Consider the following 16,471-nt stretch of genomic DNA (forward strand, 5'->3'; position numbering starts at 1 on the left):
GAGGAGCTTTTCCATGAGGTAACGGGTAGAAAGGCCAACATGTTCCTTCAGTGGTCTGATGGCTGCCATGAGTTACTCAGAAAACACTCTGTGACTGGAAAACAAGGAGTAGAATGTACCGAGACCAAGAAGGGGCTATCCAAATCAGCCATCCATATACCAACAGGCCTCTCCAGAGAGGAGGCCGTCAGCACCCAGTTACTCAGAGGCTTACTGTATGTTGTCAGGGCTGCTTTATTAGATGCGATGGAGAGAAGTGGATTAAATCGTCTGGGGCTCTTTTCCACTCTGAGACTCTCCAGAGCACTTATTAGACACTTGCTACGTGCACTCTATTTTACAGTAACAATCCCAGGGCCTGGAGAGATGGTTTAAAGGTTAAGAGCACTGTCTGCTCTCCCAGAGGTCCTGAGTTCAATTCTGAGCAACCACATGGTGGCTCACAACCATCTGTAATGTGATCTAATGCCCTCTCTGCCATGCAGGTGTACAAGCAAATAAAGTGCTTATATACATAAAATACATCTTAAAAGAAAAGAAAAAGTAGCTGACAATCCACAGAGGAGCCCTAAGCTCAGTCCTCTACACTCAGTGTGCATTTCTTTTCCAAGCCACAGAAGACTGACTAGTCCTTTAAAAGCACTGTTCCTGTGCTGGGGACAAGGCTCTTTTTCCAAACACTTGGGTTCCCTGCCCCTTTTATGATCAAATGAACAGTCTGACTTTTGTTTGTGTTTTTGCTTGCTTGCTTGCTCTGGTTGTTATGATTAACCAACAACTTTGCTTCTTCGTTGTTACTCTGCATAGTGTAGACTGTTTCTGGTCCACTGGTCTTGTGTGGTCTCCTTTATAAACACTATTCTGTCGAATTGTCAGCCACGTGTGAATATCTGAAATTTGATCCCTGGGTACCTAGGTAAACTCAGGAGACGCCTCCCCAACGTCTCAGCTACTCTTTCCTCATCAGCAGAATGGGGGTAATTGGTGTGAGGCAGAAGTGCTTAGGTGCACTGTATTAGTAACACAGGCTTTCTAATAATTAACCAATAATAACTCCTCCTCCCTGCAAAGCAAGCTAGGTGTCCCCCAAGCTGTGGGGTTTGGCAGATCCTCCTCCACTCTGCATGGTCTTTTTTTGGTCAAACTCATCACTGCTGTGGACAGGTGGAAGTTCTGGCAGCAAGTTCATGTTGCCTTTGACCCCCATTTCAGAAGGACAGGGCCCATATCCATCCACCATAGCCAAATGTGACACTGCGGATTTTCTTTTCTTTCTGCAGTGAACAGAGTATCTGCCAAGCGCGGGCTTCCGTGATGGTCTACGATGACACCAGTAAGAAATGGGTACCAATTAAGCCTGGCCAGCAGGGATTCAGCCGTATCAACATCTACCACAACACTGCCAGCAACACCTTCAGGGTCGTTGGGGTCAAGCTACAGGATCAGCAGGTAAGTGCTGGAGTCAGCATCACACCCTTGAGCTGCAAGCATACCTACCTACACGTGCTTGGGGAAAAGAGGGTCCAGACACTTCACCATCTGGAGTGAGGTCTGGGTTCAGCTCCGACTCTGCAGCCTTGTAGCCAAAGTATGAGACCTAAAGCAAACGATCTTTTCTGAGAGTCACTCCCCAAGTCACATGCAAACAAACAGTAAGCTATACACCTTTCTGCTCCACTGTGTCACATCAGAATACAGTGACAGATAAAACACAAGATAGTCTGTCAGATCAGAATAAAATAACAATTGTGTGAGGCGGCTTAGTTCACATGGGCTTGGGAGATGGCTCCATAGATAAAAGCACACAGCTGGAATTTAGGTCCCCAGAATTGCATTCAGAAAATCTGGGCAGGCCCTCATGTGAACACCCATAGCCGTAGCCAGGGTGACCAATTTCCAGATGCCTAGGGGAAGGAAGCTCTTCGACAAGGCAAAAGACACTTTTTGCACAGCCCAGCACTGTTAGGGGTACCCTATGACAGCAAGCCCCTCTGGGCAGGCTTACCACTAGCTTCGGGAACTCTCTTATTCTATTTTTGGTTGTGAGCCTAGCCTTTAACAGCTGAGCCATCTTTACATCCCGGAGCTACCTTACTCTGCACCAGCTTTTGCTACCAGACTCTGAGTGGAGACACCTGCTAGTCTTGAGCTGGCTTGCTTTATTTGTTAGTTTGTTTTTTGAGGTCTCTTCTTTAAGTGCCCAGTGCCCAGTCCTGGCCTTTTCGGTATTTACGATTGACCCTAAAGCCTTGGAAATGTTAGGCAGTTCCTCTTCCATTGAGTTATATGTCCAGCTGCCTCCTGATTGTGGAAATTACAGATCTCGTTATAGATGATTGTGAGCCACCATGTGGTTGCTGGGAATTGAACTCAGGACCTTTGGAAGTGCAGTCAGCGCTCTTAACCTCTGAGCCATCTCTCCAGCCCCCTGAATGTCTTGTTTTGACCATGGCCAAAAGGGAGAAATGTATTCCAGGCAAAAGGAATAGTTAGACAGGCTAAAAGCAGCAGCCAAGTACTTGAGCCTACTGTGCTTGTTATGGGCACTCCTGGACTGAGAGGTGCCTGAGTGGGCCAGTGCTGCGGCAGTGAGAGAACACAGCGAGGTTGCCCGAGATAGCAGAATGCCGAGCCAACTCTGTAAGCCAGTGAGCACTGCTCAAGAGACCCTGGGCACGTGCTGGGCACAGCTGCCTCTTTGTCATCGCCTGTCCCTCTTTGTGTCTGTCTGGATGTCCCCACTCCAGAACTAAGCCTCCCAGATGCCAACAGCCCAAGACTCCCCCTCCCCTTTCCCATGGCAGGCTACTTGTCCCCCAAAGCCTATGCCCCTTCACCCCCACCACCCTAACCGGTGACAGCTGGGTATCCAGAGCTGGCACTGCATCCTGGACCAGGACAGGCTCCGGTGCGTGCCCCTATTCCCAGCTTCACTCTCTTCCCCTCGCCAGGCCCTGCGGCCCCAGGGTCTTCTGCTCCCGTCTTGCCACTGACAGGGTTGCCTTCTGGTAACTTGAATTCTTAAGTACAGATTGATCAAATCTTGATTCATCAAAAGGCTGAACGAGTGGAAACGTTCCTAGGCTGGGAGACCTCTAGTAGGTATGACCTTTGCTCTGGGACCAGACAGCAACTGGGTCAGAGTGCTGAAGAGTGCAACTGTTGTGCCTGTCTGTGCTGTGGTGCCTGGCAGCCACTTTGTGTCCACCTAGCAGGCCCTGGGAACCCTGAGGTGCTTGGCCTCCTCCACCCACTTTCACTGTGGCTGCAGCTGCTGTCTCTGTGGCCTTCAGGAGATGGAAATACAGGCTCTACCTGGTACCACAATTGGCCATGTGCTACATACCTGGCATCTGGCATCCCTTCCTAAGTTTTCCAACCTTGTAGGGACTTGCTGGACTTGTGGCTGTGGTACAGCCACCCACTTTGAGGTGAAGACTATGGATGAAATGTCAAAGTGTGGCCTGCATCAGCAAGCAGTGGGGAGGGCTGCTCTGAGGAGCCCTTACAGACGCTGATGACCTTGTGGACTAGGTCTACATGTGAGAGTAAAGACTGTGCTGCTGAGAGCCGTATTCCCCATTAATTATATGTTCTTTGAGAAGGAGGCACTGGGTCCTCGGCCATCACCAGTTAGAAGCCACTTAGGGTGAGGCCATCACCTCAACCAGAATTCAAGATGGTTCACCTGCCCTGGCCTTTGCCTTTCCTTGGTATACTCTGCAGTGGGCAGATGGGCAGCTCAGTGGTTGGAGCTACTGTGGCCCATCCCTCCCATCTCTCTCCTCCCTCCCTGTGTCCCTGAGGAGGAATACGTCTGAGAGCCCCTCCTCACTGTGTTTATCACTTCCCAGCACCCCCTCTGCACACATGGCAACTTACAGCTGCCCGTAACTCCAGCCCCAGGGCATCCAATGCCTTTTTCTGGTTTCCTCAGATACCAGGTGCTCATAGACAGACATGCAGGCAAAACACCCATACTCATAAAGCAATAATAATAAAGTAATAATATTTTTTAATAAAAAAATTTTTAAACAATTTTTTGGCAGTTTTGTGATCAGGCTGGCTAAGAGAACATCAGGTTTCCTGCTGATGTTGAAGCCTGCGGCAGCAAGTTAGCAATATAAAGAAAAACTTGGAGTTCTGATTTAGGTTATTGTCTGCTGGACAGGTTTCTGCATTGGCCTAAGCAGTCTTAGTAAGTTTCAAAGTCTCTCTCCCTGTTAGGCAGAGGAGACAAATACACTTCAGGACCCCCACTCTAAGGTGGTCTGCCTAGCCCTGAGTTCTCGCTGCCTACAGAGGCATTGCTTTCCCTCTAGGCATCTCCTTTGAGATGAAGTCCATTACCTGGTACTGTTCCTGAATCATTGTAGGTATCCCTAAGTGTTTTAGACTAGAAATCTTACTCAGTCCCATCATGCTAAGGTAAGCGAAGGCTTCATGCATGCGAGGCAGGTGCACTACCACCGAGCCACAGCTGCAGTCCTTTGCTGATGACTTCTCTTGTGGCAAGTTCTCCATGCCCATCACAGTATTTGGTCGCTCTTGAACCTCCATTGCTGTGAGCTGAATAGATTTATTTTCTTTATAAAGTTAGTCTGTTTTCAACACTATACTGACAGCTAACAGCAAGCACACAGTTGGAAGATGCTGTGTTAAACTGTGAGCCCAGGAGGTGAGCTGGGTTTTGGGTACGATTCTGAGAAGGTTATTCTGTCATTAGATGGAGATTTGGGTCTCAGAGTCTTCGCTAACCTGTATTGTTTTTTAGATCCTAGCCAGTAGCTCAGGGGCCAGGAACATTCCTATCATTAAGGTTCTCTCTTGGTAAAAGACCTTTAGATTATTTTTACTTAGAAGCCTCAAAACCATGTTAGACAGTATTTTTTTTTAAGCCCTTGAAACACCAAAGACACAGAAAAGGCACCCCCATGTCCTCGTACACGCCCCCAAATAAAATAGTATACAGGGTGATAATGGACTCCTATGTGGAAAGTGCAACATTTAAAAATAAGTTTATCCTTCGAAAGCACCTAAATTAGTCCTGCCAATTCCTGGAGAATTACTACTCAAATCAACCTGACTAGAAAAGGTTGAAAGCCAAAGATTAGAAAACTGTAAACTTTATAAACACTACCCTACTAAGCTGGTTTATATGTCAGATATGACAGGCAACAAAGTATTCCAAAGGAGAAAAGAGATTTTTAAGAAGATGCTCCACCAAAAGAGAGGTCACAGCAGCCCTAAACTTGAATGCGTCTAATAATGTATGCTCTAAATATATAAAGCAGAGATGGACCAACCTAAGGTTTCAGGAAGCAGACTAATTGCAAAGCCTACTTACAGATTCTAACCTTGCCTTCAGCAGTGCACTGAACAAGATGTGATGAAAACGCAGCTTGACCTGGTTTATGTTGCGGAAGCTGCACCCAGCAGCTGTGAGGATTACAAATGTCTTAATTAGGATTTCTGCTGTTGTGAAAAGATACCATGACCACATCAACTCTTAACAGGGAAAACATTTAATTGGGGCCGGCTTATAGTTTCAGAGGTTTAGTCCGTTATCATTGATGGGAAGCAAGGTGGCACATGGGCTACAGGGCGCTGGGGGAGGAGCTTCTGGATCAGCGGGAAGAGACAGTGACACTGGGCCTGCCTTGAGCTTCTGAAACCTCGAGCCCACCTCCAGGACACTCTTCCTCCAGCAAGGCCCCTTGTAGCCAGAAGCAGTCCAGAAGGCTCCAGAGGTCAGAGCCAGACCGTGGGAAATTTGGGAACTATGTCAGCTCATTTTGCTTTGGGCCGCTGCATGGAGTCCTCTCTGAAGATTCAACCTATGACTCCAGCTCTCCCGTTTGTGTAAACTGTACAGTTTACTGTGGAACTTTGTACAAGTCACTTGTTTTCCCGGGACCCTGATTTCCTGGCTACAAAGAGAATTCCTAAGCACTGCGAGTTCTTTTGGGTGATTCTGCTAGCCACATTCTTTCTGTACCTCCTGATTCTTGCACAGCTTAGTCCTCCCTGAGAGCCAGGCTTCTCACCTCATAGACTCGGAAGTCTCACTTCCTCCCAGCATCTCCCCGGGCAGTCTTGATTTGTTCTCAAGCAGCCTCTCTTCCAGGCCTCCTCTTCACAGCTTTCTCTTTTGGCTTGCTGTTTTCTTAATGTCTCCCAGAACTGTAGAGGGAACAGAACACAGGGGACAGAATGAAGCATGGTCTCAGCTCTCTGGTTCTATTCATGACTCCAGCCTCTAACCTTGAGACCCATTTTAACCACACTTCACAAAAGCTCTTTTTCAGTGGCCTAAGCCTAGTCAGGTCTTCCGCTAGAGGGTCACACAGGAGAGTGAGGGCTGCAGCCCGCGGTGTCGTCAGGTCACCACGGACTTTGCAGAGTGCCACTCAGTAAATAGCCAGAAATCATTCTTTCAGTGTCTGGAAGAGCAGAGATGCAGAGACCAGCAGGCCTGTTGTTGTGTCTCTGCCAGCCACAGGCCCCTCAATGTCTGTCTTTTGTCTTGTCCTTCCCTGCCTGTCTTCACATTGCTCTTGTCAGTCCAATGTCTATTGACTGGTTAGTAGCAAAGAGAGTAATGAGGGCTGCATGTCTACATACTGCACTATTTTCTGCAAGTCACCCTTGAAACTGGTACTCATTCTTATGAATTCTGAACAGACTGCTGAGGGCTGTGGGAAACTGGAACCAAATTGCAGAAGACTGTTAACCACAGTAAGGCAGCATTAGTACTTCTATCTTACTGTTGGAGAAACTGAACCTCAGAAAATTGCATTCGTCCCCTCAGTGGCAGAGCCAAGAGACAGGCTCTGAACCAGAATCCATCCAGGGAACCTGACCCCAGCTCAGACCTAGTGGAGTGAAATAACGTTGTTAGTTATAAATTCTGCACCTGGTCATTGTGATCTGAAATGGCCTGATCACCCCTTCCCTTTGGTGAGCCTCACCCCACCCCCACCCCGTGGCTGAGAGGATACAGTGTCTTTGCCCCATGGCTGCTCCCTCCAGCTCACTTACATTTTATTTATTTACATGTATTTCTCTTTTCTCCTCCAGGTTGTGATCAATTATTCAATCGTGAAAGGGCTGAAGTACAATCAGGCAACACCCACCTTCCATCAGTGGCGAGATGCCCGTCAGGTCTATGGTTTAAATTTTGCAAGTAAGGAAGAAGCAACCGCGTTCTCCAACGCAATGCTCTTTGCCCTGAACATCATGAACTCCCAAGAAGGAGGTAAGCAGGGCTGTGTTCTGACTGGGTGCTAGGCTCTCTTGTTCACGAATGCCTCAGCTCGGATGCCTGGCATCCTGACATGATGTAGAGTCTCAGAAGCCTGTTACTTGACCTGAGGGTCTGAGTAACGACTAAGACTGGGGGAGAGGGAATAATGTGCCGGTTAGAAAGTGCAGGTCTGTACTAAAGTGCTCCTGAGGCCCTTCACCTTTAAGGCATGTTTTATGTTGTCCACCCTCCTTCCATGTCCCATGCTGAGAAATTGGCTAGGCAGAGTAGTTAAGAAATGAGCACAGTCCTGCCCTCGAGGCCCTTTAGAATTTGAGTCCACAGAGTCATAACTAGTTAACTTTACTGTTCGGCAGTGAGTACGTGCTAAGTACTTGGGGACTACACAGAAGGAAACAAGCCCATCTGGGCTACAAGGCCATGACAGCAGCGGTGGCATGTGAGCTGAAGATGTAAGCAACAAGGACTGCACAGCGCAAGGCGTGTTGGGGAGGAGCTGCTGTTGCAGAGAGAGAGCAGGAAAGCTGGCATGTGTCAAAAAAACAACAACAAAGAACAGAACGCACTGTTTGGGGCCTTGGGTCCAGGTGCATAGCCGCTGGGTGAAACTGGAAGGTTAGCAGCTGGGGACTCTGGAAGGCTTGGTCGGGACTAGCAAAATCACCTGAGCAGAGCACCAAGCTGCTTGTAGCTTTCTTGTGCCTTTGAAAAAGCAGCTTTGAAGGAGGACTGACCTCAGAAATGGCAGGCATCCTCACTGCGGTGGAGCATGGCGGCTACAGACTAGGCTTGGAGTCACACAGCCTCATTTGAGCTCTGGCTTGCTGCATTCCAGCCAAGGAAGCCTTGAGCCGCTTACTGAAGGGTCCTGGGCCTCAGTGTCCTTCCTACACATGCAGGTGTGGAGAGTTGCTTTTACCTTTAAATGAGCTAGACAGTTGTCATCTCTTGATGTAGCCTGAAGTCCAGTGCTTCTGCAGCTGTGCTGCCAGGGGTTGGGGGAGGTGCAAGTCCAGGTTTGGTGAGCTTTGCTTATGCTGCAGCCCCTGGCAGGCTTCTCATACTGAGCATCACAACTCAAGTGGGACAGTGAGCCTGGCTCATGCCATCATGCGGGTCCCTCGCAGGAGAATGAGGGTAGCTTTGGCATCAGTTATCTGCCTTCTTGCTGGCAGCGTGTCCTGAAAGTATCCAGGCTATCTCCGCCTGCACTGGTGGTTTGCTCAGCCGCAAGCAAAGAGAGGTGTTGACCACTGTTCCTCCACACTCTGTCCTGCTCAGTTTTCCTTTCCACCTCAGATTTACCCTCCAGCAGCAGCAGGGAGGCCCTCTTTACTTCAGTCAGTAGGAAGGGTTCTGCCCCAGCTCCACAGCTGCACTGCAGAGTCCAGGGTTTGCCTATGTTTTCTTTATCCGTCACTGGTGTTCTAGATTCTGAAATGACAGGGTTGGTGTAGATACAGAGAAAGAGTGGAAACAAAGGTATTTGGTAAAGGCATGTGGCTTAGTAGGCACAGCTGGTAAGCACGTTGCAACATGCAGGTCAGGCCTGCACACGAAGAATTGCTTCACCACCTGTCTGATTCAAATGCATGCATCTAGAAAACAAATCTTTAATTTTCTGAGCCAGAACTTAGTACCTTTTTCTTAAAACAGAGCTATGTTTTAAAACAGTACTAGAATATACTAAATTTTTTAGGAATAGAACTATGGCCTATATCAAAGGGAAACTACACAATGGACACTTTATTATAGATCATTGCCTCCCTTTACAGAACATGTAAGGTGCTAACCAGAATTTCTGATTGATGTAGAGCAGTTATATAATCTCTGAATTGCAGTTCAAGGTAATACAGGAGGCGGTTCAGAGTGCTGGCTGTAGAGAAGGGCTTCGACTCTGAGAGGCTTGAGAACTGCTTGGCCTAGAAGCTATGTAAAATCAGACTCCCTTCTTGTTCTGTTTCTTTGGTTTCATTTCATTGTCACTAGGCAGTGCCCCCATGCCACAGTGGGGAAACTGAGTCTCAAAGGGAGGAAGCATGGAGAGCATTTGGTCTCAGCCACTGACTTGACTCTGAGGAAAGAACATTGCAGCAGGTATCAGAGGAGGGGAGCACCGCAGGAAGAAACGGGCTGCCTTGCGTGTTTCCGTCTCGCAGCCTGGGCCCTGACCACGTGGCCGCGTCTGCAGATGGTCTGAACTGCACGCAGCAGAAGCGGCCATGCGAGCTGATGGCCGTGCAAGATGCCTTGCGCCAGGGACACCGGCCTCAAGGGCTAGTCCTCCACCTGAGCCCACTCTGTCCGTACATCTGACGTTCTCAGACCATTTTAGCTCTCTCAAGACTCACCACAGACATCTTGTAATAATGCTGCTTCAGGGGAAGGGGGAAGCAAAGCCACGTAAAGATCTGAGGAGGTTCTGGGTCTAAGTTCATGGTTCAGAGAGGGGGTGTGGGCGAGAGAGCTAGGCTGCCAACTGTGTTATTACAAGAGAAGTGTGCGTAAACCGAAGCCGAATAGGGTCCCAGGCCACCAAGCCATTCCCTGTGCTCACCTGCCTCAAGTTTACATTTGTAGGTGACAGAACAGACACCCAAGCCACGGAGAGGCTTACACAGAGTAAGGCTAGGTCCACACCCAAGAGTTCACCCACTATCCCAGGCAGTCAGGGTCTGAAATGCCCATCCCCCCTGGAGTCTGGGACTGAGGCGTGGCGTTGGGAAAGCCAGCAGGTGCAGGGCATCGTTTCCCTTCTGGTTTTTGCTAACGACCACGCAGACCTTCCCAGTGCCTATCGTGCAAGGTCCACAAACACTTGTGAAAAGCAGACTGCCACGTTCAGAGCTTAGAACACTTCCTTTTGGCACACTAGGAATACCTTTACCCCGTGAGCCTGAGTCACAGTGCCTCAACAACTGCACGCACAGGGGAGTCTCCCTGCTATTGCTGGCAGCGCCATCTGGTCTTGGGCAAGACTCGAGCCTCAGTTTCCCATCTTCAATGTGATACTTACCAGAAACGAGATCATGCTAGTGACACGAGTTTTGGAAACAAATAAGGGCATAACAGCCTTCACCGGAAGTTGGGGGTTAGCCACTTCATGTGTCCGAGCTCACTGAAGAAGTAGACAGCTCCTTTAAAAGCATGAACTTGCTGCCAGAAGCTGCAGCCTGGGAAACCCCCAGATGTTAGATCTGGTCTGGAAAGGCGCAGGAGGATGAACAATCAAAGGCAAGGCTGCAGGTTCATGGCTGGATTGGGCTGGTTTCAAACTGGTTGTCTGAGGGGTGCCAGGGTCCCACCTTGAAATAACCAAAGTAGCTCTTCTACCGATGTGGTGTAGTGGGATTCTGAAAAAAGAAATCTCGTGGCTTAGTGGAAACCCACATTGGGCCAGTTGAAGTGACACCAAGTAGAGTCTCAGAACATAATGGTATGTCCTTTTCATACTTAGCCTGATGTGACATCACAACTGTTAAGATCTGACTGTCCTGGGGCTGATGACTATTTCCCCCGATTTTCCGATCACATCACCCCCGCCCCCATGCATCGTCCTCATTCAATGCCCTTTGACCCACTGGCTGCAGCATGCCTGGAGCGAGGGGAAAGAGCCACCCAAAGGAATGTCTAGCCAGATGTTTTGTGACTAGATGCCACTCAGACCTGTAATTAGGCATGGTCTAGTTCCTCGCTGCGAAGCTGGGAGAAGTCTTAAACCTCAGATTCTTTAAGTCAGCCTCAGTTTTGCTTCCCACAAGCCTTACTTTGCTAGCAATTACACTTTTCCCTCAAAGAGAACTCATGAACGGTTTTTGCAGCTCCCTGGTTGTGGGGCTGTTGGTTGTATGCTTGGCTTCCGCCCGGTGTGCCTTTTGAGCTTGGTAGAGCCAAGGCCACACCTCCTACCCAGGCCTCCTGCTCCATCCTATCTGCCCTGCCCCCTAGACTACCTCTGTGCTCATCCACCCACCTCACTAGAGAGCAGCAGGGTCTTTGCAACATTCTCCATGCCAGCAGTACACATCCTCCATACTTTGCTCCTGCCGTGCTTTACCCACCCGTGACCCCTTCTCCCTCCTCACATGCCGTCATATTCAGAATGCCGTCGTTCCTTACTCTCCCCAGTGTCTAATGGTGCTGTGTTTTTGGCCCCCATCCTGACAGACACTTGGCACAGCACAGTTTCACCACATGGATTCACTCAGGTTTGGAAATTTTAAAGTGATCCTCTTTATCCCTAGAAATCCAGAATCCAGTATGATCTGGTGTAGAAGCCCTCAGTGTACCCTGACCAGGCCTGGGCAGCAGCAAGCCAGGACCAGGGGGTCTGACAGGCCTAGAGTTCATTTACTTGACCCGGCCCGTGGGGTCTTCAATGAGTACCTGTGGAGGGGGCCGACAAGTGGGGGGGACAGGAGACACAAAGAAATGAGGGCAAGTCTGGATTCTGATCAAGCCCCCTTTATAAGGCAGGGGGCAGGGAAGCATATTGCTTTGGCAACCCAGCTGCAGGCTATCTCAAGATGTGAGGAATTCCAAACAGGTCACAATGTTCTGCCACACTGAATATTTTGCTATCTTTATGTAACTGCTAAACTACAACAGGGTGGGGCTCCTTCTAAATCTTATCTTTAGTCTAACTGTCAACCACTACAGGGTCAGCTGGTTTCTGATAAATGACGTACTGCTGGAGAAATAGGAACCTAGGCTCTGACAAGATGGCTGAACATTGGCCATAGGGCCTACCATCCCCCAACATTTACTAACTCCCAGTTCTTAGCTTCAGGTTCCGTAGACCATGTTTGGGGAGGAAAGATGTGTGCTGGGCTGAGTCCAAGAACTCTGCTGTCTCATGGTTTCCTACCTGCTTCCTCAGCCGCATATAATTACTGCCCCTCCCCTGAAGTAAGGACAGACCTTCACTTCTCCTCCCCGATGAGGGCCAAGCATCCATCTGGCCTGGCTGCCAGTGCTTAAGTTGCTGGTCTTCACAGCCCTCTGAAATGCACGCTGCCTTTGATTTGCTTCATGCGTTGGCCCAGTGCTCTCTCCTGCTGGTGGCCTGTCTTTTGTATTGCTGTCTGTGACTATCCCAGATGATCAGAGAACCATGGGTCCTTTCCCTAGCTGTGAACACTGCTGCTGTCTCATTGGCTAGCACTCTTAGTTGGCTGAGTTAAGCTATGAGCTCTGGAGCAAGTGCCCTGCCTTCCATATCTATACGTATCTGCATCCTAAAGAGACTGAGATGCAAGTGCTTATGGTGTGTGTGGGAGGGAGGGAGCGAGCAGGTTCACCACGTGTTTTTGTGTCAAATTGTGTACCTTGTGAACATACTCCACACCCCTTGCCTCTGTGCCCTCTTCTGAAGACCACAATGAAGCTCCTGAACCACCAGCGCCATTTGCACCTGTGAAACTGGGCTCAAGGTGAGGGGTGCTATCTGTGATTGAGGGACATGGTCAATAGAATTGTCTCACACAGAAATCGCACCCGTCACCTTGGCCTGCTGAGCACCACCCCAAACCAAGAAGCACACCACCCCAAAACAAGAAGCGGCCCTGGTGAAGGGCCTGAGACTGTGGTCATGAGATGTGTGAGCTGCAAAAGGAGCTTTGGATCTGGACCTGGACCGTGCACGGGTCTCTGTGGCCACCGTGACATACAGAGTAACAATCTGTGGGAGATAAGAAAGTAGTTTGGTCCAACATGACTAAATAGCTGGTGTTGGTTCAGACTTCCAGAGTCTGACCCCGAGTAATTTAGTTCAGGCATATTTAAGCACAGCACAATTTGGTATAAATTTCCCTGGTGATAACTAACTCAATCCTATATATACAATAAAGCTTTAAGATGTAGCTACATCAGAACTTTGTAAAGTACGTGTGACATCTTCCATAAAGATCGGTTCTGTAGCTTGGCAAGCTCACGATAAGGGCTGGGGGAGGAGCTGGTGTGGTCTTGGCCACATAGATAGCAAACAGGTCACCATGCTATTAGCACGTCTGCTCCAGCCTTCCGGGTAGATAGCATGTTACGAATCCCTCCCTTTGAAGGGACAAGCCTGTGTGTTTAGCATTCCTGGCCACCCCGGTGCTATCTGTGGTCACAAAAACCTCATACCTCCCAGAGGACAGATCTGTTCTCCAGCCCTCTAGCAAGGCACTTACCCTTTCCAGAATTGTTTCTCCATCTGTGAAATGGGTTGTCATCCCTACCTCACAGGGCTGTTGTGAGGGCAACATGAAGCATTGTACAAGTTCTTTGTCACCTGAAAATCACTACAGCAGCATGAGATCCTCACAAAGCAGTAGTTCTCATCAGCACCCACTCACGTGACAGTGTTGATAGTGTACCAGGGGACACAGCATAGGGGGACAGGTCTCTGCAGGGAGTGGGTAGGTAACTTAGGAGTTTACATAAAGGTCTGAGAAAAAGCTCTGCCTGGACTTTAGGGTGCCCTTCATGGGGACCCTTGATCTCTAGACATCTCGAAGTCCTGCTGTGGCCTTCTCCTCCTTTAAAGTGCTGCTGGCTCATCTATAGTTTATACCCCAGAAGAGATAGGCTGCCTCCTCCTGCAGCACCAAGGTCACTTCCTTAACACTGATAGCAACATGCTAATGGGGCTTCAGGCGTCTTGAAACACCACATACCCAACAGAGCGTGAGAAGGGGATCCGGTCTTTCTGAGACGCCAAGCAGCCAGGCGCGTTGAGCTCCCTGTAGTCAGCACAGGCAGTTGACGAGGGGCCCAGACTGGAAGCAGGGGACCCTGTTGTGCCCTAGCTGCCTGCATCTGCTGCACACTCTGTTAAACTTAGCAATCTGTTTCTCCATGCCCCCATCCCCCATGCCAAGTCTTTCTTTCCTTATCTTTAAAGTGAATGCCAGGGCTCATGAGATGGCTTAGTTGATGAAGGCACTTGCTGCCAAGCCTGACATCCATAGTTCAGTCCCCAGGACCCACAAGATGGAAGAACCAACTTCTGAAAGGTGTGCTCTGACTTCCATATAAAATGAATGGATGGATGGATAATTGTGCAGTAGACACCGTTCCCTTGTGAGACTCGCTCTTGCCTAAGGCCTGTAAGGAATGAAGCACTGTTCATACACAGCGTGTTGCTCCTGCAGCCCCTGGCCCCTGGCCCCTTTGGAGCTCACGTTGCTGGTAGGATGCCTCTGCGATTGTAATAAGCTCCTCATAGAAAGGAAAGCCTCCCTTTCCACACTGCCATCTTCCAGTCTCCTATCCTGTGTCTTCATAGTATCTCCTGGGTTCTTAGAGAGATGTTAGGAGCTATTGCCTCTACTTTAAGAGTGATATACACCTTTAATCCCAACACTCAGAAGGCAGAAGGCAGGTGGATCACTGTGACTTTGAGGCCAGCCTGGTCTACAAAGCAAGTCCAGGACAGCCAAGGCTACACAAAACCAAACCCCCCCCCCCAAAAAAAAGAAGAAGAATTAGGCAAAGGATCATAGCATTCCATAATTTGCTGAGTGCCACACTAGTGCTCGGTCCAGGTCTCTCCCCATCGTACTGCCTCCCAAAGAGACTGTTTGTCTGGCTAGCACACTGTCTAATGGTAACTCACCTTCATCAGGGACTAATTATGAACACGTCACTTGATGGGCAAAGACAGCAGTAGGGGTTTTTTCTCTCTCTCATAGCACGTATAATCTCTTTCCTACAGAATAACACCAAACCTAGTGTGGTAATGCACACCTGCAATCATAGCACTTGGAGAACTGAGCAGGAAGATTGCTTCAAGCTTAACACCAACCTGGATTTCATAATGAATCCTTGTCTCAAACAAAAACCACAACAATAAATTTTTGATTTTTCAAGACAGGGTTTCTCTATGTAGCCTTGCTGTCCTAGACTTGCTTTGTAGACCAGGTTGGCCTCGAAATCACAGATTCACTTGCCTCTGCCTCCTGAGTGCTGGGATTAAAGGCGTGTGCCACCACACCTGGCCCCAATAATAATTTTTAAAGTAGTCTTTTGCCAACTTCAACTCTTGTGTGTGAAGAGCTGACTCAAATACTGTAGTAAATAACCATCCCCAGGGCACAGAAAGGCAGTCCTGACCCTGAGGTGCAACCCTCAGCCTCTAGTGTGGATACGGGATGTGACCATGAGGCCTGTGCTCACCCTGCAGCACTCATCCATGTATCCGTTCAGTCAAAACAACTGGGCTTCTACCTACCACACCCACCCAGCAAGCAGAGCTTTCCAGGCCAGCACAACCTGGTCACATCTTATTCAGAGCTCTCAGGGCCATCCATCTTAACTCTGAATGAAGTCCAAGCCTTTGCAGGGATGCGTGCCCCGGTCCTTGCTGCCTTTCTGAATTTCCTCTCCACATTCCACTTTGCCGTGTTTATCAAGATACACTGGCCTCCTGCCATTCTCCACAAGTGCAAGGGCTTGATTCAAGACCTACACACTATCGTTAAGGTCACAGGTAATTTCCTTACTTCGCTGGGAGCTCTGCCTAAGCGTCACCCAGAGAGCCAGCCTGTTATAAGTTACCACAGCTCTCTCATTCTGTGTTTTTCTTCATGTGTGTGATATCTTGTGGCCTGGCTTGTCTCCCATGTATAAGCTGGGCAGCAGTTTGTGTCTGTGCCTGTTCCCTCACATCTAGCCAGTGTCATTTGAGTTGAAAGAGTATTATCTGAATTACGGAACTTCTATTCTGGGATTTGTAGCGTTCCATAACAAGATGAATTAGCAATGGTCCCACACTCACCAAGCTCACCAAGGATGTGATGGAAGGAAGTCAGGGGCTTGTGGGACCCTACAGCAAAGGCCTGGAACACAGGCAAAGAAAATGGGCAGGTGGGCATGGGCAAGCTTTTCCCTCACTATGATGTTGGCGTACTTTTAACCAACTATTTTAATTTTGGGTTCCTTAAATCTCTTCCACCCTACTTCACCCCAATCCTTCTACCCCAACACCAGGGAAAGGAGGTTAGTGGGGAGAGGGGGTGCAGTTGTCCTTAACTGCTTCCTGCTGTTTAAGGTCGTCGGGTTCCTTGGGGCAAGTCCAGTCTTTGTTTCAGGACTTTTCCACCTTCTTCTCATCCAGCTGCGAAAACAGCACAACCAGAAGCAGCAGAGGGAACCATTACCAGCAGCCTTCTTCGTTCTCAGAGCCCCTAGTCTCTCCTAGGGTCTGGCTTTTATCCCCAC

At 49.1% G+C, this 16,471-nt stretch overlaps 1 protein-coding gene and 1 pseudogene across 5 annotated transcripts in view; both read left to right on the plus strand.

Annotated features, from left to right (window-relative positions):
* Evl (Enah/Vasp-like) overlaps positions 1-16,471 on the plus strand; it is a 130,410-nt gene that overhangs the window by 90,397 nt on the left and 23,542 nt on the right. For all 5 annotated transcript variants that reach the window (XM_051151289.1, XM_051151272.1, XM_051151307.1 and 2 more), the window contains exons 2-3: positions 1,281-1,449; positions 7,081-7,258. In XM_051151289.1, coding sequence (XP_051007246.1) covers positions 1,281-1,449; positions 7,081-7,258 — 347 coding nt within the window. The remainder of the gene's footprint in view (positions 1-1,280; positions 1,450-7,080; positions 7,259-16,471) is intronic.
* LOC127195410 (phospholipid scramblase 3-like) lies at positions 2,798-3,653 on the plus strand (annotated as a pseudogene).

Source organism: Acomys russatus, chromosome 1 (genome assembly GCF_903995435.1).
Source record: "Acomys russatus chromosome 1, mAcoRus1.1, whole genome shotgun sequence".
NCBI classification, from domain to species: domain Eukaryota; kingdom Metazoa; phylum Chordata; class Mammalia; order Rodentia; family Muridae; genus Acomys; species Acomys russatus.